We start from the raw sequence: 22,556 nt of genomic DNA on the forward strand, positions 1-22,556 counted from the left end.
TTAAGTAGTTTACAGAAGTAACTAGATATCTGGCGAGATGATGACAATAATTATTCTTCTGGATTGATCATTGTGTCTTTCTGTTCTTTCTTTTTTATCATTCTTATGATATGTAGATCAACCGATTAAGTGCAGTACTTCTGCATGCATTTTCTTTTTCTCCTTTGATCACTTGTATTATATTCCTCGTGATTAGTTATTTTGCTTCTTTTGACATACAGTGCAGAACCATTCAAAAAGAAAGGATAAGTTATACATATCCATAAGTTTCTGATACATATATATATGTTTTAAAAAAAAAATTTAAGACATACATTCATGTAGAAATTGGAAACAGAATGTCTACACTTGCACATACCAAGGAGGTGTATCTCCATAATTGTCTCCCATGTTTCATTCTTAATTTTCTCTTTCACATAAAGAACAACACTGCTTAGTAGGAAGGTTGGCATTAAATTAAACTTCTTATCTCTTTGGAAAGAGAAAGTTGTGTTTTATAAACATTATTTGCACTATATTATATATTCGGTTTTCTTACAAAAGAATTTTGTGATGACTATTTAATTCATACTACAACTGAAGGGTGGTGTACAGTAAGAAGGTTATACATTAGGTTAAAAACAAGGGATTCAATTCTAATGTTATCCTAAGTACTTTGGGTGAATCGTGGACGTTTCTTCTAATCTAATCTATTAAATAAAAGCTCCTAATGACATGACAGCCTAGGGCATTTCCTCCATTCATTTGAAAGCACAATAAATCCAAGATTGCATCAATCTTAGGCAAATTATCTTCTCTTCAATATTTTTAGTATTATTTTATTAGCATTTCTATCATGTTGTTTGCTTTTGATTAGTTCCTAGTGATAGTCCTGCTCAGAGTCATAACTAAGAGAGGACAGGCAACAGCAGCTGCCCCTTTCAGTACTATCAACTCACTTAGATATAGGCCATGGCTTGCATAGGAAGGCAATCAATCACAAAAGGGTCCCTTTTGTTTATATCTGTATATCAACTACCAACTCAAACTACAGTTTAATTACTAGCTAATTTGTCACATGGATTTATGGAAAACTTCTTAAATCTTCAATATAAAATGACAAAAGGATTTTACCTGATTACCACTAAAAACTTTTCAAATATGGTAGTTGTTGGTACATTCTTTAAACTACCATAATTGCTACTAAAATCATTAAGCTCTTTCAAAACTGATATTATGTTAATTAGATACAACTAATTATAATAAAACTGAACTTAAACTATAATATGATTATTTTTACTCTATGTAAATTACTAAAAATAGTTCGAAAGCTATCTAAACTCATCATATATAATAGTATAAGAAAAAAAATCATCTTTTATGCAAGGCAAAAATTATTAATAAATATTTTACACTCTAAATTTAAAAAAAAAAAGATATTCCAATTGATTTACCTATGATTATTAACTTTAATAGCCATCTATTGGGAATATTTCCAGGAGTCCTTTCCTGAAAAATGATCAAAATGACAATTTCAAAAGAGCCAAAAAGTTTTACTTATAATTATGATAGTTTAAATAATGTTATTGTACTTATGATATTATAAGAAAAAATTGAATGACAATTAATTAAAAGGACCCAATGAGAGAACTATGAATATATTGTGAATAGTTGATGCAAAAAGAAGGGAAACAAAAGAATTATTGCATATAGTAGTTGTAACAAGCTTGTCGCATGTTAATAATTTCCATAGGAAGAATGAGGGTTTTATTTAAGACAGAGGAAGTCTTAAATATTTTTTTTAAGAAGTGAAAATTTAATGGTATCATAATTAAACCAATACTGCTAGAATTTGAATTCATAAAAATTTATATACACTATACGCTTATTTAACCATGTAAACACTATCTTTTTAGTTTAGAGGGTCTATATAATTAATTTTTTATATTATTTGAGAAGTTTATTAGGATTTTCTTTTAATTCAGAAAAAGTTCACTCAAATGTATATAAAAAACGGGCTAAATATAATTATCTCTGTACTGACTACTTTAACTTTTTGTATCACTAATGGGTTTTATACAGGAAAGATGTTAGTATTATAGAATTTCCTTCCTCATGGATCTTTGTTAATATTACTAATTTGATGGGATTAAAAACTTAACAAGTTTTTATGTAGCATACCAATAAAAACTTTTAAGCCTTAAGATGACAAATCAATTGATTAACAATACATATTATGAGTAATAAATTAATGGGAACATTATTTGTTTGTTTGTTTGTTTCTTGTAACTTCTATGTTATAAAATTATAAACTTACTGAAGGCTGCTGGTAATATTGAATTGTTTTCACCTAGCTCTATTTTAAAATTTATTTATCAAATAACACTTAAATTTAATATAAAAATAGTTTTTACTTATCGAAAATTGATAATTAGGCTAAAAAAAGGGTAAAAGATAAGTAAAACTCTTAATAGTTAAATATTTTAGTTAGGATTACAATAAGATAAAACCCTTTTAAGATTCAAATTTTATATGTTATCTATTTGAATAAATAAATTAAAAAAAGAATAAAACTAGTTTCATCAAGAACAACTCTGGTAACATTGGCTAGTCTGAGTAGGGATCAGTAGTACACTATATCTTGTCCCTATCACTCAGTTTGACAGTACTCATTTTTGATTTGATGCATCTCTCACAGAAGCAAAAATGTCAAACTTTAGCATTTACAACCTACAGCCAAGCACTATATATATATATATATATATATATATATATATATATGTGTATATATCTCTATCTCTATCTCTATCTCTATATCTAGCTAGGCTTCCCAGTTTCACAATAGAGAGCTTCTTGATGTGGTCCTGATGGAGCCCCCATTGCTGGCACAAATACCTACTTTCATATCCAAGTGGCAGAGCAACATATCAGAGAAAGGGGGGGCCATGCTCCCAAATTATACTGTTATTTTTCCAATTATAATTTCATATTATCTTAAAATTATTCATTGGATACATTGTTTAGCTCCAACCTGTATATAATATTTAACTCTAATATATCAATAACTCTTCACCGAAAAGTTAAGCTATGTGTAGCTTAACGGTTGAGTCCTGTTTATTATAGACGAAGATTGACTGTTTCAATAACTAAATTGGTATTTAAGAAACCCATAAGAGTTTGTTAATTATATCTAATATGATAGATAAACTCATTCGAAATAGATTTTTTCTGGACATGAATAATTCTTTTAAAAAAAAGAAGTAAAAATATCCGGTATTTTATCTTTATTATCACTCACATCATGTAGATAGTTATCATTATCAGCGTCACATCATATAGATAGTTATCATAGGATCATTACATTTTATTATTAATTTCTCAGAGGCATTTTGTTAAATGATTAATATAATTATATATATATATATATATATATAGAGTATTTTGTAAATTATCATAGTACTTATATTATATTAATAAATTTATTGTTTGAATAAATATGAAGTTTTATTTTATAATTATATATTTAAAAGGAGGTATATTATAATTCTCAGATAATAACTAAGATCTGAGACTCGTAATATTATACTTTACCCCCTTTCTTTTAAGTATATTGCACTTCTACTTTCAATATGTCACGTGGACTACAAAACCGCATGGTTATATATGGACTTAAAGTAAGCCTACAAATTTGTATACATGTAAATAAAGGAATGTAGAGGTGTGTTTACGTAAATATGACACTAATACGAAGTATACGACGCCACTCTTATGGCCTCCGAGTTATTCGCCTTCCAGTGTACCTTCAGCATACACTATCTTAATCGAAACCCCAGAAGGGTTACAAAGTTTAGCCGATGACAAAGACCAAATTTAGTTTGTTTTATTAGAAGATAGCGCTTATTTAATAATCTCCGCAGGGTTTGCGGAGTTCCGTAGTCTGCTGTTATATATACCGCCGTCCTTAGCACGCACCCCGGCGGACTAATTTCCCCAAATCTACGGACAGGGCCGCGAAACCCTACTGGTTTCGTCTGCCGATTCCCTCGATTTCTCCGCTCGGATTCCGACCCCCACCAAATCCCAACACTTTCCCCTCCCGATCGCCACCTTTTTCCTTGCGTTTCGGGCTTCTCCCTGTCATCTCCGTCCTCAATTGGAAGCCCTGGTCCCGCGGCATTAATTCTCTTACTGGCGCTTTTGATCTGGCTTCAACTATAGCGAACCGGTGGCGTCTTTTGCATGAGGAAGCGTTAAAGTCGCGGTTTTGAGGAAATTTGGTTTGGTATATGATGGTGATTGGTGGGGTGGATTTTGTTTTTGGTGATGGAGATGGGTTCTGCAGGAGCTGAAGGAAGTGTGGTCGGAGCGATCGGGTCGCTGTTTTGAGAGGTGCGTTCTTGTCAAAATTGACCTTTCTTTTTAATCTTTTGAAGAGGGTTTGGATAAATTGGTTTCTTCAGTTCGGATGATGCTGCTTGTTGTTCTAAAATGTTCTTTTCTTGGTCATGTTTATGAATGCATCCCTTGTGTAATATCTGTTATTCTTCTTTCTCTTAATGTGTTCCCTTGTAGTCATTGCTCGTTGATGATTATTTGTACTTGGGAACTACGGAATCCGGCATTCTTTAATTGAATTTAGCAAGTAGTTTTATGCGATAGGATGATCTTTGCTGGAGATTGCTTGCTTGCATACCACTTTGAAATAGAGTGACTAGTTCAGATGATTGGATCTGCCAATATGCTAACTTATGTGACTGATGCAGAAAATTATCTACGGGAATAGAAAAAAGAGAATTTCTTGGTTCACACGTGAACTGTTGTTTGGTCTTTTTTGTTTGTTGATGATGTTTCACATAATTGCCACTAGCATTTGTTACATTCATGATGTTTGGCGTTGCAGGCTACTCACCATGTACCATCCCAAGAAATTTTCAACTCTCCCATTGGTCCCGCACAAGGCCCAGAGCAGTGAGCAACTTGGTACTGTTAACAATTCATCTAATTCAGGGGGAGTTGGGAAACAGAGGTTGCGATGGACTTCAGATCTTCATGACCGCTTTGTTGATGCCATTGCCCAGCTTGGTGGACCAGATAGTGGGTATTTTCAATTCGGTGTTGGTTGTTTAGTGCTTGAACTTGATAGAACCCTGATGAAAGTTGTGTAGCAGTATAATGTTTGGTAATCTTACTTTGGTATGTACAACAGTAAAATGTCTGAGTAATCTGCATGAGAAATATACTTTAATCTAAAAGGCCAATTATTATTTAAATCACAACTCTCTATTTTAGCTAGAAATCTTCTGCCTTGACCAGTCTCAATATTTATCCTGATATATTGTTGCTTTGTCAAAGGCATGGGAACTAAAAATTCCCTAACCAAAAGTTTCTCCTTGTTTAAACAGTTCCTTTTGCAAATTGTGCTATATGTCAAAGTATCAATCCCAGCTCAAGAAAAGAAGAAATATAATTGTGTTAATGATTAAATTAATCATAAATCCTATTTATCTTCCGCCTTACTGATGCCATTGCCCTTGAGCTTACTATTTCAAGCTTTCAGAAGTAGCAGAAAATAGGCATTCTAAATACTAAATTTTTTCTTTTCATATTTTCACTGTTTAACTCGTATCTTATTCTGAATATGCTTTAGGAGCAACACCTAAAGGAGTTCTAAGAGTAATGGGTGTGCCAGGAATTACAATCTATCATGTGAAAAGCCATTTACAGGTAGAGCCTGCTGCTTTTTGTTCTGGGTGGTTAAAGTACTTCATAGCTGATTATTGTTCACATTGCTCATGTAGAAGTATCGCCTTGCAAAGTATCTGCCTGAATCTCCAGCTGACAGTAAAGGTCTGGTTTCAGCCTTTGTTTTGTCCTTTCAGATAGCTTTTTCCCCCTTTGTAGTTTTTGTCATTTGCTCCTTTGAGTTGTAAATAATTTTTTCAGTAAAGTCAATTTAGCATAAAGAACAACATTTGTTGTAGGTTCAAAAGATGACAAGAAAGATTCTGGTGATACCTTCTCTAGCATGGACTCAGCGCCGTAAGTAACCTATGTTGTAGTACTGTATTTGCTAGTAAAGCTGCTCTGTTAAAATGGCTATGGATAAATTCAAGTCTATCTGTATCTGAAGAGAAACTATTTCCTTGGTGGACTCTTCGGTACTCACATTGTATACAAGCCTACTTGTCCGAAAAGAATGTAATTGTGTTTTGTACTGATATGTTTTCTACTTGCTGCATGGTCCTAAATGGCTGCAGCTTCTAGGTCCTTTAAAGACTTTCCATTAATTTTATTATCCTTTTTAGTATTTTTTTAATGTTTATTTTGGACTTTCCAGAGGAATACAAATCAATGAAGCTCTAAAAATGCAAATGGAAGTTCAGAAGCGACTTCATGAGCAGCTTGAGGTAGGTAGCCAGTTTATTAACTTGCCCTATCGTAAAATTCCAATTTTTCCAATTATTAGGTTAATTAAGCTATTAGTCCATTTGATACTCTTATGAGTTATGTTCACACTATAATGGTCCTCATTTTAGTTATTCATTTTTCTTGTTCTTGGAATATTTTGACTTAACGAGTTTGTTTTCTATCTTGTTTAACCAATAAGCTACACAAAATATTTTGTGTCCTGTAGATAATTCATGCTTTCACTTGATTCTTCTGTTTCAAGTTCTATATTCTTGGTTTCATCATTGGATATAGCACCATGCCACCATGGTTATGCTACCTTGATACATAACTGTCATCAGCCTTTTGTTTTTGCTGCTTATTTTTGGTGTTTGGCAGTCATCCACAAAATACTTGTTGATCTTAACAAATAATAGAAATGCTCGCGCATAGACAAACATTGGACCTCATTGACTCCGCCTTACATGTCCATACATCTTGATATGTTTTTTTAGGTGCAAAGGCAATTGCAGTTGCGAATTGAAGCACAGGGGAGGTACCTACAGAAGATCATCGAAGAGCACCAAAAGCTTGGCGGTTCCTTAAAAGCTTCAGAGGAAAATCAAAGCTCTCCCCACTGTACGTCTAGTATACACAACAGCCTCAGTGATCAAACTTCCCCGAATAAGAAACCAAGAATATCTCATCAGTCAGATGATGTGGGCCCTGAAGCACCTAAATCCAAGCTGAAGCCTGATTTCATAGAACAGTGGGATCGCGAATTGTGTGACCGTAATGTTGGTAATTTCAGATTTGATGTAGAAAGCGAGTTTAAAGGGCACGGCGGTCCCGATGAGCAGCAGCAGAAGCAGGATAAAGGGTTACCTGATTCTACTTCTCACAAGTAATTGAGATGGTGGTCTGGGTTAGGGAAACTGTTGTAATGTAAATGTATTGTTTCAGCCACATTAGAATCTTTCATATGTAATGATCACACCAGGCAGGTTGGTGTGTTCTTCATGCTTCCATTGTACATTCATATACTACATTCTGTTTCTGAAAATCCTAGTATCAATCAGACAGTGTGTGCCTTTGTGGTTGGCAGAGACAGGGGAAGTAGGAATCAAGAGCCAATAGATTATATACCTATTATTTTCAGTAGTTATCTACAATCTGTTCTGAGTTCATTCGAAAAGTAGAATAAACTATCAACTCACTAGAAAAAAAAATACTAAATTACTTCATATGGGAGAATTTCTGTAACTGCTTTATGTGAGCTCCATTTTATCACAAAAATCCCTGCAGTTTTTCTTTGTTTTTAAGAATTATTCTCTGTGCTTTATTTTTACCAGCAAGATATTGGAACCACATTCAAAAATAAAACAAAGAAAAGAATTAAAACCACATGAGATGATTCGAGAAGTTGGAAATATCAAGGACTTAATTCAATTTTATAGTAGGGGGTCTCTGGATAAAGTAAGCCCACAATTAAATATAAGAAAGACTGCCTCGTCCACTTAAGAAGAAAACTTCTATTCTAATATAAATCTTCTCATATTAGCATATCAAGTAAATATCTACTTATCTTAATACTAATTTACTATCGCTTTAATCAACTATAATTTCAATTTCTCTATTTCTTCTCCTCTCTCTTCTCCTCATCCATTCATCGTAAAAATTATTTTAATTATTTTATAAACTATTATTTAAAATTTATATAACATTAACTATAATTATTACACCACTATACCGGTTTAAAAAAAAGTACTATAATAATATCTAAACCAGTATAGAACTTACAAAGTGAACGCCTCCAAATAGAATCTATATCATAAAAACAAAATGATAGGGAAAGTTGTAGATTGTGATTATTTTACTGCTTTCCAAATAATGAAAGATTAGCCTGTTAAAAACTCAAAATACAACATAAGCTAAAAGAATTGGACAAATGAACAGATAGGGCCATATATGACAAATAAATCTCAGAAATAGTACTGTTGCATTTATCAGTAAGATGTGAATTGTGTGCTTAGTGGGCACTAGATATTCATCTTTTTCCGTTCCCTTTTTTGTAAGGAAAGTCGATTAATAAAAAAAGATGTCTAATTACATTGCAATTCCCTGGAAAATGCATGAAGGATCTGAAAGAAAAAATATTAATTCTCCATTACCGAGAACTTGATATTTCCACCTATATGACATGAAACTCTGTTACCAACCACAAGTGCACCTGCAACAGCTTCTCACTGCTATAACATGAGCCAGCATATGTTCAGCTACCTTACTTTGATAATGGTTGTTGCAAATAATATACTCCCCACCACTTTGCAAGGCCCATTATTGTCACTTCCCTGTTCTGAAGGATAAATGATTATATAACTCTATAAACAACATGTATCCCTGCCAGATATATTTTTGTTAACCCAACTCAGAGCATCTGGTAGTTTTTGCCACTGCACATTGCTAGAAGAGGGTGCATGTACTTGGTTTCACTTTGGAATAAGTTGCTCCACTGTGCGCAAGATGAAACCTTGTTCTGGAAGCCGAAGCATGTATTGGTATTCTTCCTCCTCAAAATCCACCTTACCTAAAGTTCTCCGATAACTTTCAACAGATTCCTTTGGATGGCCTTTTGCTACAGATGCCTGCATTTCCACCAACATGTTAGAACTTAAAAGCATGCTATGCAGTGCAAAACCTGAGTAGATGTATGTCATGATCCAGAAGGTCTGTACAATTAAAATGAAGACAACCAACATTTTGTGATCTAACAATGCAGAGACTAGTTATTCTTCAACATTGTTATATTTATTTATTTTCTCGTGCACCTGGTGCAATTTGGGCAACTTTATTTCTAGTAAAGTCAGCATTTTTCTATATCTTATGATGAAGGCTTTACTCATAAAATGAGAGGGCAAAGATTTAATTTGCAGACAACCTATTCAATTAGACTATACTACGCAGTATGCATAAATTTCAAGTTCATATATGCAACAGACCAAATGACTTTCATCGATCTCAAAAAGGGAAAATCTCCACTCCCGAGATTCAGCTCCATCAATATATACTGTTACATCAGTGCACTTTGTGTCACGAAATTCCAATCTCTGCAGTCCAAAACCCACTCCAGCACCTATGGCTTTGATATATGCCTCCTTAAGACACCAGCACCTACAAGCAAGCCATAACAGCTTCATATCCTTGCAAATGACCCAATAAAAGGAGCATTGACTGTATCACACTCACGCAGAGACTGATGTCATGAACTTAATAGAAAGAAGTCCGGTTTCGCCTTCAAGGGCATCCGGTTCAGTTAATCTAGCTATTACACATACAAGCATTTTCTCATGGAACTGAACAGAAAAGTTAAAAATGATGGTTTTGCAGACACATATGTAACTTTCGGTACCTACTTACTTGGGAATATGTAGACAAAAGTTATTAGAAATAAAGAAAACACATTCTGAAGTATAAATTATTTCACTAACAGTATTAATAAAAAACTGAGGAGAACTAACAGAACTCTCAAAAAGTTTGAATAGCATTCCAACAGCTATACTAACAGATGAAAGCTGCTTCTCATATCCAAATGCAAGAAGTTCAGAGCATATCCAGAACAGGATCATTAAGTGGAGATATGCAAAGGGAATAAAAAAGAAAGGAAGGCTTCAACAATTCTTACTTGAGGACAGATAGCATCAAGGAAGGAGACATACCTTGCATTGTGTTGATACTAGTAGACTAGCTACTACATATATCATCAACATATCAACTTCATACTCCACAGTACAATTTCAATGATAGGTACCAAGAATGAAATATGCATGTTTTCATTATCCTAAGCTTCTATGGATAACTCCAAGCGCATAACAGAGATCATGTAACAAATAGCTATCCTTATTCACGAGGATATTCTTCATGCGCTTCTAAAGAACATAAGGATACAAGGTAATAAAGATGGTGAATTAGCTTCCTGTAGCTGGTTAGCTTAACAAGTTATATGTGACTGTTTAGAATTAGGACAGACAACCTTGTATTTTCACCAAGTGTTTAGCATAGTTATTCCAAATTACACATAAACCTACATTGCAATATTCCCTATCATAACAAGTTTGGATTCTAAGAATTCTCAAACTAATTTCATTTCACTAGGCAATACTAATGTCCAATTGTCCATCTCATCCATGTCGCACGCATAATAGTTGCAATAAAGAAAAATGATCCTAGTAATATTTTACCTGTAGAATTCAGTCAAGATAGCATCTGAAGAGCCAGCATGAACAATGTTCCGCCATTCCAAAATAGTGAAATATGACGAAAAGTTCTTGATGAACTCAAGTGCTGTTTCTTTCTGAGGCTTGCGAACAGAAACGATATCCAAGCCAACAAGGCAAAGTTGTTCAGATGCTATACCTACATAGTCTCCATGGTGTGATGTGTTGAAGTTGAAACAAGGGAAAAGTGTATTCTCTTCATATTTCTGCGCAAACAAAAATACTGCAATGAACAATCAGCAAGACATACTTTGTAACATAAAAGAGGCAACATAATGAATAAAGTTCTAATTGTAGGATATGAGATTTCAGTTGCAATAAAAATGACAAGACCAAACCAATCAAAAAATACCAGATATGGCTTTCCCTCAATTGTCCGATGAATGGTTATCTTTTCAAAAGGAATACCAAAAACTTCATGCACAACTGAGTACTGCAGCAACCGACTGACCAATGCTCGTTTCCTGTCCTCAAACTTTACAAACCTATTAAGGTATGAGTTTGATGTATGTAAAAGTGGAAAATAAATGCAAAGCTAATTTACGAAGCCAATAGTAATTCAGAAGCATGGCAGGGTCAAAGAAAGTTTCTTTGTTCAAGATCTAACAAATTTAACCAAGCTCAGATTTTTATCTCGAATATCTACTTGAAAAGCATGTTTAAGGCTTTTTATCCTTTATCTAGAATTCATACAATCTAGTGATCTACAACCATTTCAGCCAACTTAAAATCCTAATACTCCTAATAGAAAAAATTACTGAGAAAAGCTAGAAATAAGAACTGCTGCAATTTCATCTCAGTTTACACCAGAGCATAAACAACTAGCAGTTAGCATAATTTAACATCTATTACATATATCATCACTTCAATCATCTACTAAAGCAAGAATCACTTTCTGGTAAATGATAAAAAAATCAACAGCTTACAAATCCTGCAGAGATGTTTAAAAGAATTTGAACTTCTATTTCTAATAGGTGATGATAGAAACTTCACATCTCTATCCGCTATTGAAATCAAAGTAGCAAAACGAAATTAGGTTCTATATGATTCATTTCAAACAATCAGCAATCGTCTAAAACCTAGAACAGGTAAAAGATTGGAGCTGGTAACCTTGTGATCGCAGGCCGTTCATGCGGCGGAAGAAGCGAAGAAGCGAGGAACTCGAATCGCTCTTCCGAAGGATTCCACTTCGAGATATCCACCAACCATCTCCTCACTCCACTCTCCATTCTCGCTCCCACGAAACCAAGCCAAAGGCGACACCTTGGTAAGCTACGACAACGAAGGAACACTTCCACTTGTCGTTATCCGCGGAGCAGCATATGGGGCACCGGGTTTCTAAAACTTTCCATTGGATCAACTCAAGTGCAAATTCCTCTAGAAAGGAATTAGTCGGGAGAAAGATGGGTGTCATCTAACTAACTAAATTAGGATTTATAAGAAGAAAGAATTCGAGAGTTTATGTATTCTAAATTGGTCTAAAATGAATTTGACTTGGGTGGTGAAATAGTAGTGAAAGAACCAACGATGTAAAAAAAAAATCATACAAGGTTGTGACAAAAGGATTTTAGACTCCAAATTTCGAACAAAAGATTTCACCTTTGGAGTGAGTTCTACCCATCCATGATCATTTCAAAACCGAGTTGGTTAAAATTTTAGACTGATATTTAAATTAGCAAAATGTTCTCTTGCCATAAATTTTTTTTTCAGTTATTTGAAATTGCATGGGGCCCTAGTTTTTCTGGTCTGGACCTCCGGCAGATGCGCCGTTGGGAAATGTTAGTGGTGGATGTTTTCTGTGTGTTGTGCTGACGTATATATGTAGATACGTGGGTTCGGCTATGGTCGGCTATCTGTACACGGAGCAAAGTTTTGTTCTGTTTCAGTGCTGTGGTCGGATAATGTTTGAAAAGTAGATTCAGTTCGGTGTAATTTGGATGTACTTTTTTTAGTCTCTGATTGGTAGTGAAGCTGCGGGGCCTTAGGGCTTCTGTTGGAAGAAAAAGAAAAGGATAGAAGAATGCTGAGGTACGGGAGGGTGCTCGCAAAGTCGGCGTTCCGCCTCGCGGTGGCCACGAGATGGGTAGGATCCGGCGCGGGGTTTGGGGGAGTACCGAAGGAGTCGGCGGATGTGGTGGTGATCGGAGCCGGTGTGGTGGGGCTCGCGGTAGCGAGGGAATTGGCTTTGAAGGGGAGGGAGGTCTTGGTGGTGGAATCCGCATCCACGTTTGGGACCGGAACAAGTTCCCGGAATAGTGAGGTTATTCATGCCGGGATTTATTACCCTAGGAATAGCTTGAAGGTGAGGAGGATTTCTCTCTTTCTTTTTGGTTCAATGCTGCATCCTTTTGTGAGATTTTGGAAGAAACCGAGATAAAAATAGCGGTAGTAATCCTCTGGCATCGTAATCTCTCTTGGAATTGGCACGTAGATGCTTGAAAAGAATTTGGATAGTTATAGCTGCCTTCATACTTGTTAATGATACTTTTTTATCGTTCCTCCCTTATTTATATCAAATTTGGAATGGCATTCCTGTAGGGTAGACTCTGTGTAAGAGGAAAGGAGTTGCTCTACAAGTACTGTGCTGAGAGAGGAATTCCCCATAAACAGACAGGTAAACTCATAGTTGCTACTAGTGTTGCAGAGATCCCTAAGCTGGAAGCTCTTCTGAGGCACGGAAAAGAGAACGGGGTTGAAGATCTGAGGATGATGGAGGGCTCTGAAGCTATGGATTTGGAGCCAGAACTGCAATGTGTCAAAGCTTTGTTATCGCCTAGTTCTGGAATCGTCGATTCTCATTCACTCATGCTCTCTTTGGTGGTACATCCTAAATTTCTTTTTCAGCTGATTGTGATGAACAATAATACATATCATCTTCCTGCTAGCATTTACTCAAATTTGTCTAATATTTATGCAAATTCTCCGATGCTCATGGTTTCATGGCGATGATAGTTTTTAGATCTTAACACTATTTGACATGTATCCTGCAATATCTGCTGGAACGAGGTACTTAATCTTTTGGATGACCAAATGCTAGAGACGAATAATTAGTAGTTATGTTATTAATATGTTTCTAGGATCCTTTTTTCTTGTAAAGAAGCACTTTCTTCTGTTTGTGTGGTACTTTTTTTCAGAATGTGGAAGGTCAGGCAATATTCTGATTGGTGAACTATATGGAAACAGGGAGAAGCAGAAAATTGTAGAACTACTGTATCTTATAATACAACTGTTACTGGTGCCCATATTGAAGATAGTTGCATACATCTCCATATTTCTGAAAGCAAGGAGCTTGAAAATCATCACGGAGACTCTCCTTCGTTGCCTCAGCTTATTTTGTTTCCCAAGCTTGTGATAAACTCAGCAGGTTTAAGTGCTGTTCCTCTTGCAAAAAGATTTCATGGCCTTAATGTGGCTGTTATTCCGCCTGCTCATTATGCTCGTGGGTGCTACTTCACCCTCTCTAAAACCAAGATCCCTCCTTTCAGTCGCTTAATTTATCCAATACCTGAAGATGGCGGACTTGGAGTCCATGTCACTCTGGACTTAAATGGCCTTGTCAAATTTGGCCCAGATGTCGAATGGATTGATAGTATAGATGATATTTCAGGATTTCTGAATAGGTAAATTGACTGTGCTTTGTCTGCTGCACTAATATTATTCTTTTCTCTCTAAGCTTCAGAGTGTATTGCCTTGTATAGTACTAAGAAAATGATTCAGAAATGCATGATTTGAAGTCTCCTCTGAAGGTAGCAACTTTTATGTTCTATTTAATAATTCATATGCTGCATCTGATCTCCTTGCACACAAGCATGTTCGTGCAGTCTGCAAACTCATTATCTAGAATTGAACAAGAATGCAACATTCGAACTCTCAATCTTTGGTAATGGGAGCATGTGTTATTCTGAAATAGGTTGCTGTAACAAAAATACACTTAGAAACAAAATTCCCATTTGTCTTCTCCAGGTTGTTTGACCCATTTATATTGCATGCTTTCTTCAAAAAATGCTTGATCAGTTTACTGTTGCATTGATGTTTCCTGTTTGCTACTTTCCATGTATAACTGGACTATATATTTTTTTTCCTCTCTGGAGAACACACAGTATTTTTTATGCAAATTTTTATGACTTAGAGCATGTCATTCTTATAGTTTTTTTTTTTTAAATCTTCAATCTTCTGAAAATATTCAGCTTGTGGGTCTTTCAGGTTTGACTATTCTGTCAACTTCGATCGTTCAGGTCAATTTTATACAGAGATAAGGAAGTATTTTCCTAATCTAAAGGATGGTTCTCTGGAATCTGGATATTCAGGAATTAGACCAAAGCTTTGTGGCCCACAACAAGCTCCTTCGGACTTTCTTATTCAGGTGCCTTTTTTCCTAATCTTAGAAGCATCTTCAATTTCATCTGATGTAATTTTGGCATTCACGTATTTCATTCTGGATAGATCATATTATAATCTCTTTCAGCGTCAATGTTTGCCAGAAAAGTTCTTACTGAGAACTGGAATTCTTTGTTAGATTAAAGAGAGACACTTCTAAACTGCAAATTTGATGCATGTGAATAGCCAGTCACTCAGATGCTTCAGTTGTTGGAAAATGGTGAAACTATTACGAGAAATTCAAGAATTTATAAAACCATGGTCATTGCTTATAGGTGGCAACTTCAGAAATTTGAATATTACAATGAATCATTTGGATTCTAATAACGCATATAATTGTATTATTGTAGTAACTTTAGCTTTGTCGATCTGGAGACAGATATATGTCAAGAATTTCAGACTTGTTAAGGGTAAATAATAATAGTTTTCACCTACCTTGTTGAACTATGTATTGTGGGTTCATTTTATATGTTACTTACTTTACCTTTTCCGTTTCATTTATAAGAGAGTATTTATTCATGTCCAGTACAAACACTTGCATGCAGGGGGAGGAAATCCATGGTGTTCCTGGAGTGATTAATTTGTTTGGCATTGAATCACCGGGTCTTACGTCCAGCTTAGCCATTGCTGAACATATGGTATCACGACGATAGAAATCAGTAGAATACCTTTCATTTTTCAAAGGTTCTGTCTTTGGTAAGTTTCAGTTCTTCAGTTGTGCATCTCTGCTTCTGTCATCTTTTTTGGCCTGTCAAGGTATTTCTCTGAGGATTGGAAGAAATATCTCATTGTGATTATCAAGAAAGAGATGACCATCCCATTCAGATTATCAGTTGATTTGATTTGCCGGCTAGTTCCACAAATCTTATTCTTGAACCAAATCTTGGCATATTTTTCACTAACAAGGGCCTAATTTGTCTGGGGTTTCCAGTTTCAGCCCCAATACTATGTACTTCAAGTCTGCAAGAAGGGTTTCTTCTTTTGCCAGGGAAACAATGGGCATTTACTTACTTTCTCAGCCCTTAAACTCACTTTGATAAATTTATCAAACGTAATACAAATATTAATGTTGATTTTAGACCATTCCATTTATCTCGGAAGAATGCTATTCATTTCTTTGTATTATTTTTCGATTTAGAGTATACATTTCTGCCATACTAGTATTTGTGCAAATGATCCCTGTGTCCAAGTATTGTAGTCCAACTCTGATTAGAATATAATCCACCCGAAGATTAAAATGTCATCAATGATGGTGTAGAATATCATTTAGCATAACCAAGTAGTATATCCTTTCTCTACATCAACATAAAATGCATTGGACACGGCATATCTGCTAGTAATTTTGATAGTCTCTCTAACATATTATAGACCATCATGAAATACATAAATATCAACTAGGAAAAAACTTACCGTGAACCAGTCTCTCAAGATATTTCAGACTATCATAAAAAAGCAAAAAAACATAAATATCAACTTCAAAAAAAATTAAGTTCTCATCTCATCTCAAAAAGGAGATGATGTATACAATGTGATTTGAGAGCTCTCTATTCAGCATGAGATCCCACATAATAATCTTCTGATGTCAATACAAGATAATTGATCTGCCACAGCTTCAGCTCAATCTGCATATCTGATCTCACCGGTTGGCACCAAATTCATCTGAGTATTTATGATTAATTATATAAATGGTTTTGAAACCAAAACTAGTGTCATTTGATAAAACAGGGAAAAAGAAAGGACTCATTACCTCTTACGCTCTTGTCGCCACTTATATACAGGCTTGGTTGTTGGAGTGACTATCTCATCTTCACGGAGCTTACGCTTCCGACCAGATTTCTGTTTCATAGACAATGAAGGAAATAAAGGTGAAGCTAGGGCTGTCAAAAAATTAAGCCAGCTCAATCAAGCTCAGCTCAAAAATGAGTTGAGCTGGGCTTGACCTTCAATATAGACTTGAAAATAATTTCAAGTTAAGTTTGATCATAAGCCAACTCGATAAGACTCGAAATAATTACTCTATATATATGAGTAATATTTTTTATACTAGACTATTTTTATTGTATTATAAAAATTTGCTTAAGTCGATTTTTATGTACTATGATGTTATAGAATCTAGTTCTAAAATTTAATTTTATTAGTTTATATTTTTAAATATCATCTTATTTTAAGCTTGATTCAAGCCTAAAGCAAGCTTAATTTAATTCAAGCTTGATCAAGATCGAAATTTGGCTTTAATGGATTAAGGCTTAAAATTGCTTTATTAATCGGCTCGAGCTCAAAACTGGCTCAAGTTGAAATGATTTCAATTCAAACTTGATCATAAATATAAGCTCAGAATTAATTTCAATTCAAACTTAATCGAGCTACTATTGTTCAAATACAACATTTTTTTGTCCCTATGTCAATTTATAGTTAGAATGCAGATAGCAATCGTTACTCTATGTTCTCATGCAACTGAGAGTTTTAGGCTGGTTCAAGGAAAAATTATTCTGACTGAATTTATTGTTCTGACTACAAATTTCCAACACATGGAGATAGTAGAAGTTAAAGAGACCTGTAATTCCTTTTGCAAAGCCATGTCTGCATACAACTTCTCCAGCTCTTGGACCCGTTTCTTCCTTTCTTCTAGCTCCTTGTAAGAAGCAGCTGTCTTCCTGAGGTAAAGGAAATGATAACAAGTAGGCCTTTATCATACAGCATCAAAAAGCTGGAACAGGAAAACTTGGAATATAGGTTCAGTTAATGCAAGCCCCTTGTTGACACCCTCAAAGGGGGAAGGTCCAAAAAAAATCCAAGTTTAATCATGCTATTCTTTATAGCTTTAGTTGCTTTACCTCTGAATGAATATGCAACAATATAAATATTCATGTTGAATTATGCACATTAAAGATTCTCATGGAGATGAAATATTGATTAGACAGCTACAATGACTCATACTTTCAACAAATGTTGCATGATCAATATGAAACAAAAAGTTCACATAAGCCAACGATACATGTTTATCAACCTTAAATATCTAAGATCACATATCTCACATATGTCACAATGAAGAACTTCTGGAAGACTCTATCCCAGCTGCTTCTCCAACAATATTAAAAAATATATAGTTTTAGGTGCCAAAGCAAAGCCAGTCTAAGCTCTATACCATCCTTTTCCATAGCTTTAGATTTAAATGTCTCAGGTCAAATAATATTAACTTATCAGATAAGCATCTGGTATTATCAACAATCTGAGTTGATCCACTACCTGTCCCTTAGTTTCTTACTTTCTTCATTCCTTCAATAAGATACTTCTTGAGATTGATATATCTAATTACCTCCTGTTAAGATGTTCTCATTTGGTATTACATCTCCTACCTCATCAGGAAGAGAGATTCATTCCTGCAAATATGCGAGATAAGTTGAACAGTTTTTTATGGCGCATTGTCCAAACTGCACAAAAACATTGATATGTATAACATGATAAATTGAACTGCCTACTAATCGTAACATGACATTTGTTCAAAACAGACACCATTGCTATTTATTTAAAAGAAGACTCCAAGTCAAGTGCTGGTAATGTCATTCTGTTCGTAACAACATCCAAAGCTATTTCATATAAAAAGCAAGCTTGCAATAATTTGTACATGTACGTACTTCTTTATACGACCTGGCACATTCTCCAAAGTAGGTGACTTGCTGGGTCCTGATATTCTCAAACGTACTTCTTTCGCTTCCTCCCTAATGTATTGTTTGGCAAGAGAAACCAGCACAGAAGCGATAAAAAGAGAATAAACACAGAAAATCATGAATAACTTACAGGTACATGACTTCTACAGCATTTAATTGAATATATAGTTCTTTTTTAACTCCTTAATCTTCAGGATTTTTGTTTCTGCCTTATATTAAAATGAGAAGCAATAGGTAAAAGAGAAATAAAAAGTGACGCCAAAAGTGCAGGAAAGATTTGGAATGGATGAAAGCTATAGTTTGCATCCAATTACGTAAACATTAGTTTTGCAACTTTCGTTGCCCTCAATCAGAATATAGGACATTGTACATTATGAAAATTCATGTTTCCTAATCTTTGCAGGTAAATAATGTAGGAGTTTGTAGACATATCATAACTCATATAGAATTATAGCCTTCCCATTGTTCACAGAAATTTGGAATCTCATTATCGCATCAAGGACAGATAAAAAAAGCATTCTAGATAAACAGTTTCAAATGTTAATTGTATCTATAAAACAGCAAAAATTTGTTCTAACCTCTTTTATACTCTTGAAAAAACAAGGCTCCTAAAACTTATAAATCCAACCATCTATCTTTTAGATGGGTGATATTAAATAGGAAGCAGAATGTAAAGGGAAAATTCAGTCATAAGGAGGTAAATCTCTAATTTTATTCCAATTATGGAGACAATACATGTATTATGGTATTCCAATCTGCAATTAATCAACTTCATCACTCTTTCCTAATTCTCACTTTCCTCCTCCAAAACAATTCACAGCATAGCAAGTAGCAAAGAGTTGATGCAGCCCATAATGATGGGATATATCACTCTTTTATTAGTTTAAAAACAAGGCCTTGTATTCCTCTAACTTTAACAGCATGCAAAATCAAAAGACATGAAGGCCTTACCTATCTTCGCAATAGTAGACATGGTTGTTTGGTGGTTGATTATCCAGTGTATGAAGCATCGAAGTTAGCCTTTCAATTTTCTACATAAATCAAGTACATAACATAAGAACAACAACCATTTCATGAAATCGGGAGAAAAATATGTCCAAGTAAATATTCCAAACACACCTTCTTCTCACTTTGAACTTTCTGAAGGACATATCCAATGTCTTGGGTCTTCATTATCATAAGTTCCTCTGGGGTGTACTTGTTAGCTTCACTCCTGCAAAACACTGAGTTAGCCTACAAAAAAACTAAGACAACTGACTTAACTCAGAAAATTCAAGAAACAAAATTATAATTACTGTGGTCTATGAATTCCACCAACACTCCTCGTGTTGACCATCTTGAAATAAAACTCATCGGGGTTCCTATTTGCCGCCTTTTCCTTTAGTTTCTGCAAGAACCCAAATGCCCAGATCATATACGATACACATCAATCATTAACAAAACTTGCAAGAAATCATTCTAGAAAGGAAAATGGTTTCTACCCTTAAAGCCTCTTCCTTCTTATGAAAAGCTTTTGCTCTCAAAACATAGTCTTTGTGCTTCTCCAGAAGCCCAAATTTCTTCCTCGCTTGCCTGCCATAAAAATAAGCAAATTCACTCAAATTTCCGCTCAGCGGAAACAAGTCGATAGTAAAAAGTAAGCAAAAGGAAGCATCTTTCACTCACGGCTGCGCTCGTTCTTTGTGAGCCCGTCGAGGGATTGCATTCCTCAGGGACGACATTGCGGAGAACAAATCGAGCACAAATTCTCAAGCTAGTACAGTATCTATTCTGCAATAAATCCAAACCGGCATCAATCTTTCCACACGGATTCCATACAAAGCAGCGAGAAGAGGAGATTTAACAAAAGTGTCCTGGGTTTTACCTCTTACAGAACAAAACACGGATTCCAGAGAGGGAGGTCTAGACGACGGCGACGGCAAGGAGGCCGGAGAGGTGGGGGACGGCGACGACGATAGCTTCGGAGTTGCAACTTAGGGTATACTGTAGTCTGCGGCCTTCAGAGAGACATGCGGAGAATAACGCAAACTAATGGAAAGCGGGTCCGGGTTGGATCGGTGTCGGATCTGGATCAGAATAACGGATATCCGATGAATCTGAATCCGTAAACGAAAATTTTATTATTTATATATGTATATTATATCCTTTTAAACTTAGCATTTATATATATATATATATATATTATCAAAACATTTGATTTTTTTTATATAAATTCACATATATCTCTCAAAACATAACAAACTGTTAAAGATTTCATCAACTTTATTACGAAAAGATATAATTTTTTATATTTATATATATTTCTTTGCATTAAAGATAGCTACATCTCTTGGTCTGTTAATATAAAATCTATAATAAGGGTGCATACGTAAATAAGAAACTTCGGAGCCGTATACAATTACCTTGCCCAAGCCGAGTCACGCACCAACGGATTCGACTCGGTTTGACTCGTCCTTTCTTAGGGCCGTAGGGAGCACCTTAGTACTTATTGGGCCACCTAGGGTGAGGCCCAGCCCAATAGACGCTAGCTTAAATAAAAAGTCACGGATAGATATGATAAAGTTATTCATATTTTCTAATATATTTTTTACAATATTGTTCCGATTTTCTTTTTGTTGTTGTTCTTGTTTCTAGGCCTATTATTGTGGATTTCGTTCTTTTTCTTTTAGTTTTTTTCATTTTAAAGTGATCTTATTGATCATACTTATTCGTCTAATAACTAAACAAAAATTCTTATATTTTATAACTAGATAATAAAATATGGATAAAGTGATAAGGGTGCCTTATCTGTATTTAAGATATGTGAGTAAAATTATCCTTAAAACATCCTATACATGAATTAAAATCTCCGTTCATTTTATAAATTTTTAATAACCTTACTCTAAAATACAAATATTATTCATCACAGTTGCATCTTATACCTTGCATTAAATTAAATAATATTTATTATAATTTTATAAAAGTTAAAACACATTTATATTTGTTATATATCACATCAAAGTCATTATTGTATCTTAATTTCAAAATAAAGTGAACATCGTAGCAATTATCAATACTTCCACATCAACTTTATGTCATATCAAATTTAATTATTATTTTTTATATTAATATTAATTTGTTTTTTTTAATATAAAAAATTAGAATAATTATACTTATTCCATCCTAATTTAACAAGTGAATACAACCTAGATCTTTGACCCCTAATGGCTACTTATATTTTAAGGTAAAAAAATATTTGCTAAATCAACTCATATCAGGGCACTTAGGTCCCTAATAATATTTTTTATTAGGAATCAAACTGATCAGAAAATGGATGCTTCCTTTCGATAGTTTTAGTTTTACACATGTTATAAATAAGATAACTGAGTCTGGTTTAGTATAAGCTCACTGCATATATTTTTCCTTCTATATTGAGATAAATTACTGCATCATTTTATTTTGATAAGACACTCAAATAATTACTTTCTTTCGTGTGTAAAATAATCGTTATATACTAAGAAGTCGATATCTATTATTCTAGAAACAATCAATGGACGACGAATTAGTCTGTTAGGAGATTGTGTCCAATATTAGATGACTTATAAGGTATCTCATATTCTGTAATCTATAAATTCTTATAGTAAATTAAATTATCGACATCAAAAGGTTCAGGAGTCAAATAAGTGACCGACAATGTATACCATTCATTTAACACTTAGAGACACATTTTATCTATCATCCACCCACATGTGGTAACAATGATTGGGAATCTACTAGTAAGAATAAAAGCAAAAAAGAAGCGCCCACAAACAAAAAGAAGTATCAATGACTCTTGTGTCCTTTGCATCGAACACTATCTTCATAATCATTCAATTTTCTTATTCGACTTATT

General features: G+C 34.4%; 4 protein-coding genes across 7 annotated transcripts; 2 read left to right on the forward strand and 2 right to left on the reverse strand.

Annotated features, from left to right (window-relative positions):
- The first annotated feature begins 3,944 nt into the window (after positions 1-3,944).
- LOC140776698 (myb family transcription factor PHL7-like) lies at positions 3,945-7,429 on the forward strand. 2 transcript variants are annotated; one of them, XM_073120507.1, is made up of 7 exons: positions 3,945-4,368; positions 4,880-5,073; positions 5,627-5,703; positions 5,778-5,826; positions 5,961-6,018; positions 6,317-6,386; positions 6,882-7,429. In XM_073120507.1, the coding sequence occupies exons 2-7, from the start codon at positions 4,890-4,892 to the stop codon at positions 7,272-7,274; spliced, it is 831 nt and encodes a 276-aa protein (XP_072976608.1). In that variant the 5' UTR covers positions 3,945-4,368; positions 4,880-4,889; the 3' UTR covers positions 7,275-7,429. The 2 variants fall into 2 exon arrangements, with proteins under 2 accessions (XP_072976608.1, XP_072976609.1); XM_073120508.1 differs by lacking the exon at positions 3,945-4,368 and having other exon boundaries at positions 4,889-5,077.
- Positions 7,430-8,344: 915 nt separating this feature from the next.
- On the reverse strand, positions 8,345-12,382 carry LOC140776671 (uncharacterized). The gene is made up of 5 exons (XM_073120460.1): positions 11,751-12,382; positions 10,993-11,125; positions 10,605-10,846; positions 9,366-9,537; positions 8,345-9,011 (listed from the first exon to the last, which is right to left on the reverse strand). The coding sequence occupies exons 1-5, from the start codon at positions 11,867-11,869 to the stop codon at positions 8,856-8,858; spliced, it is 822 nt and encodes a 273-aa protein (XP_072976561.1). The 5' UTR covers positions 11,870-12,382; the 3' UTR covers positions 8,345-8,855.
- Positions 12,383-12,511: 129 nt separating this feature from the next.
- On the forward strand, positions 12,512-16,109 carry LOC140776670 (L-2-hydroxyglutarate dehydrogenase, mitochondrial). The gene is made up of 5 exons (XM_073120459.1): positions 12,512-12,942; positions 13,179-13,460; positions 13,824-14,260; positions 14,844-15,003; positions 15,563-16,109. Exons 1-5 carry the CDS (start codon positions 12,661-12,663, stop codon positions 15,668-15,670), a joined length of 1,269 nt encoding a protein of 422 aa, XP_072976560.1. The 5' UTR covers positions 12,512-12,660; the 3' UTR covers positions 15,671-16,109.
- A 241-nt stretch (positions 16,110-16,350) lies between these two features.
- Positions 16,351-20,686, reverse strand: LOC140775698 (probable U3 small nucleolar RNA-associated protein 11). Of its 3 annotated transcripts, none has more exons than XM_073119102.1 (10): positions 20,550-20,686; positions 20,351-20,455; positions 20,167-20,257; positions 19,981-20,072; positions 19,805-19,898; positions 19,637-19,716; positions 18,653-18,736; positions 17,572-17,671; positions 16,765-16,853; positions 16,351-16,676 (listed from the first exon to the last, which is right to left on the reverse strand). In XM_073119102.1, the coding sequence occupies exons 2-10, from the start codon at positions 20,404-20,406 to the stop codon at positions 16,673-16,675; spliced, it is 690 nt and encodes a 229-aa protein (XP_072975203.1). In that variant the 5' UTR covers positions 20,407-20,455; positions 20,550-20,686; the 3' UTR covers positions 16,351-16,672. The 3 variants fall into 3 exon arrangements, with proteins under 3 accessions (XP_072975203.1, XP_072975205.1, XP_072975204.1); XM_073119104.1 differs by having other exon boundaries at positions 20,351-20,450; positions 20,550-20,675; XM_073119103.1 differs by lacking the exon at positions 16,351-16,676 and having other exon boundaries at positions 16,761-16,853.
- Positions 20,687-22,556: the final 1,870 nt, after the last annotated feature.

This window comes from Typha angustifolia, chromosome 14 (assembly GCF_048772165.1).
Source record: "Typha angustifolia cultivar Huaian chromosome 14, ASM4877216v1, whole genome shotgun sequence".
NCBI classification, from domain to species: domain Eukaryota; kingdom Viridiplantae; phylum Streptophyta; class Magnoliopsida; order Poales; family Typhaceae; genus Typha; species Typha angustifolia.

Coding starts and splice junctions, on each gene's coding strand:
- LOC140776698 (XM_073120507.1), top strand. CDS start 4,890: ATGTACCATCCCAAGAAATTTTCAACTCTCCCATTGGTCCCGCACAAG. Junction 6,019..6,316: donor TCTAGCATGGACTCAGCGCC/GTAAGTAACCTA, acceptor TGGACTTTCCAG/AGGAATACAAATCAATGAAG. Junction 6,387..6,881: donor GACTTCATGAGCAGCTTGAG/GTAGGTAGCCAG, acceptor ATGTTTTTTTAG/GTGCAAAGGCAATTGCAGTT.
- LOC140776671 (XM_073120460.1), bottom strand. CDS start 11,869: ATGGAGAGTGGAGTGAGGAGATGGTTGGTGGATATCTCGAAGTGGAAT. Junction 11,126..11,750: donor GAACGGCCTGCGATCACAAG/GTTACCAGCTCC, acceptor ATACCTTAATAG/GTTTGTAAAGTTTGAGGACA. Junction 9,012..9,365: donor AGATCGATGAAAGTCATTTG/GTCTGTTGCATA, acceptor GTGGAAATGCAG/GCATCTGTAGCAAAAGGCCA.
- LOC140776670 (XM_073120459.1), top strand. CDS start 12,661: ATGCTGAGGTACGGGAGGGTGCTCGCAAAGTCGGCGTTCCGCCTCGCG. Junction 14,261..14,843: donor ATTTCAGGATTTCTGAATAG/GTAAATTGACTG, acceptor TGGGTCTTTCAG/GTTTGACTATTCTGTCAACT. Junction 15,004..15,562: donor CTTCGGACTTTCTTATTCAG/GTGCCTTTTTTC, acceptor ACTTGCATGCAG/GGGGAGGAAATCCATGGTGT.
- LOC140775698 (XM_073119102.1), bottom strand. CDS start 20,406: ATGTCGTCCCTGAGGAATGCAATCCCTCGACGGGCTCACAAAGAACGA. Junction 19,899..19,980: donor GGTGGAATTCATAGACCACA/GTAATTATAATT, acceptor AGTGTTTTGCAG/GAGTGAAGCTAACAAGTACA. Junction 17,672..18,652: donor GTGCCAGGTCGTATAAAGAA/GTACGTACATGT, acceptor CCTTTACCTCAG/GAAGACAGCTGCTTCTTACA.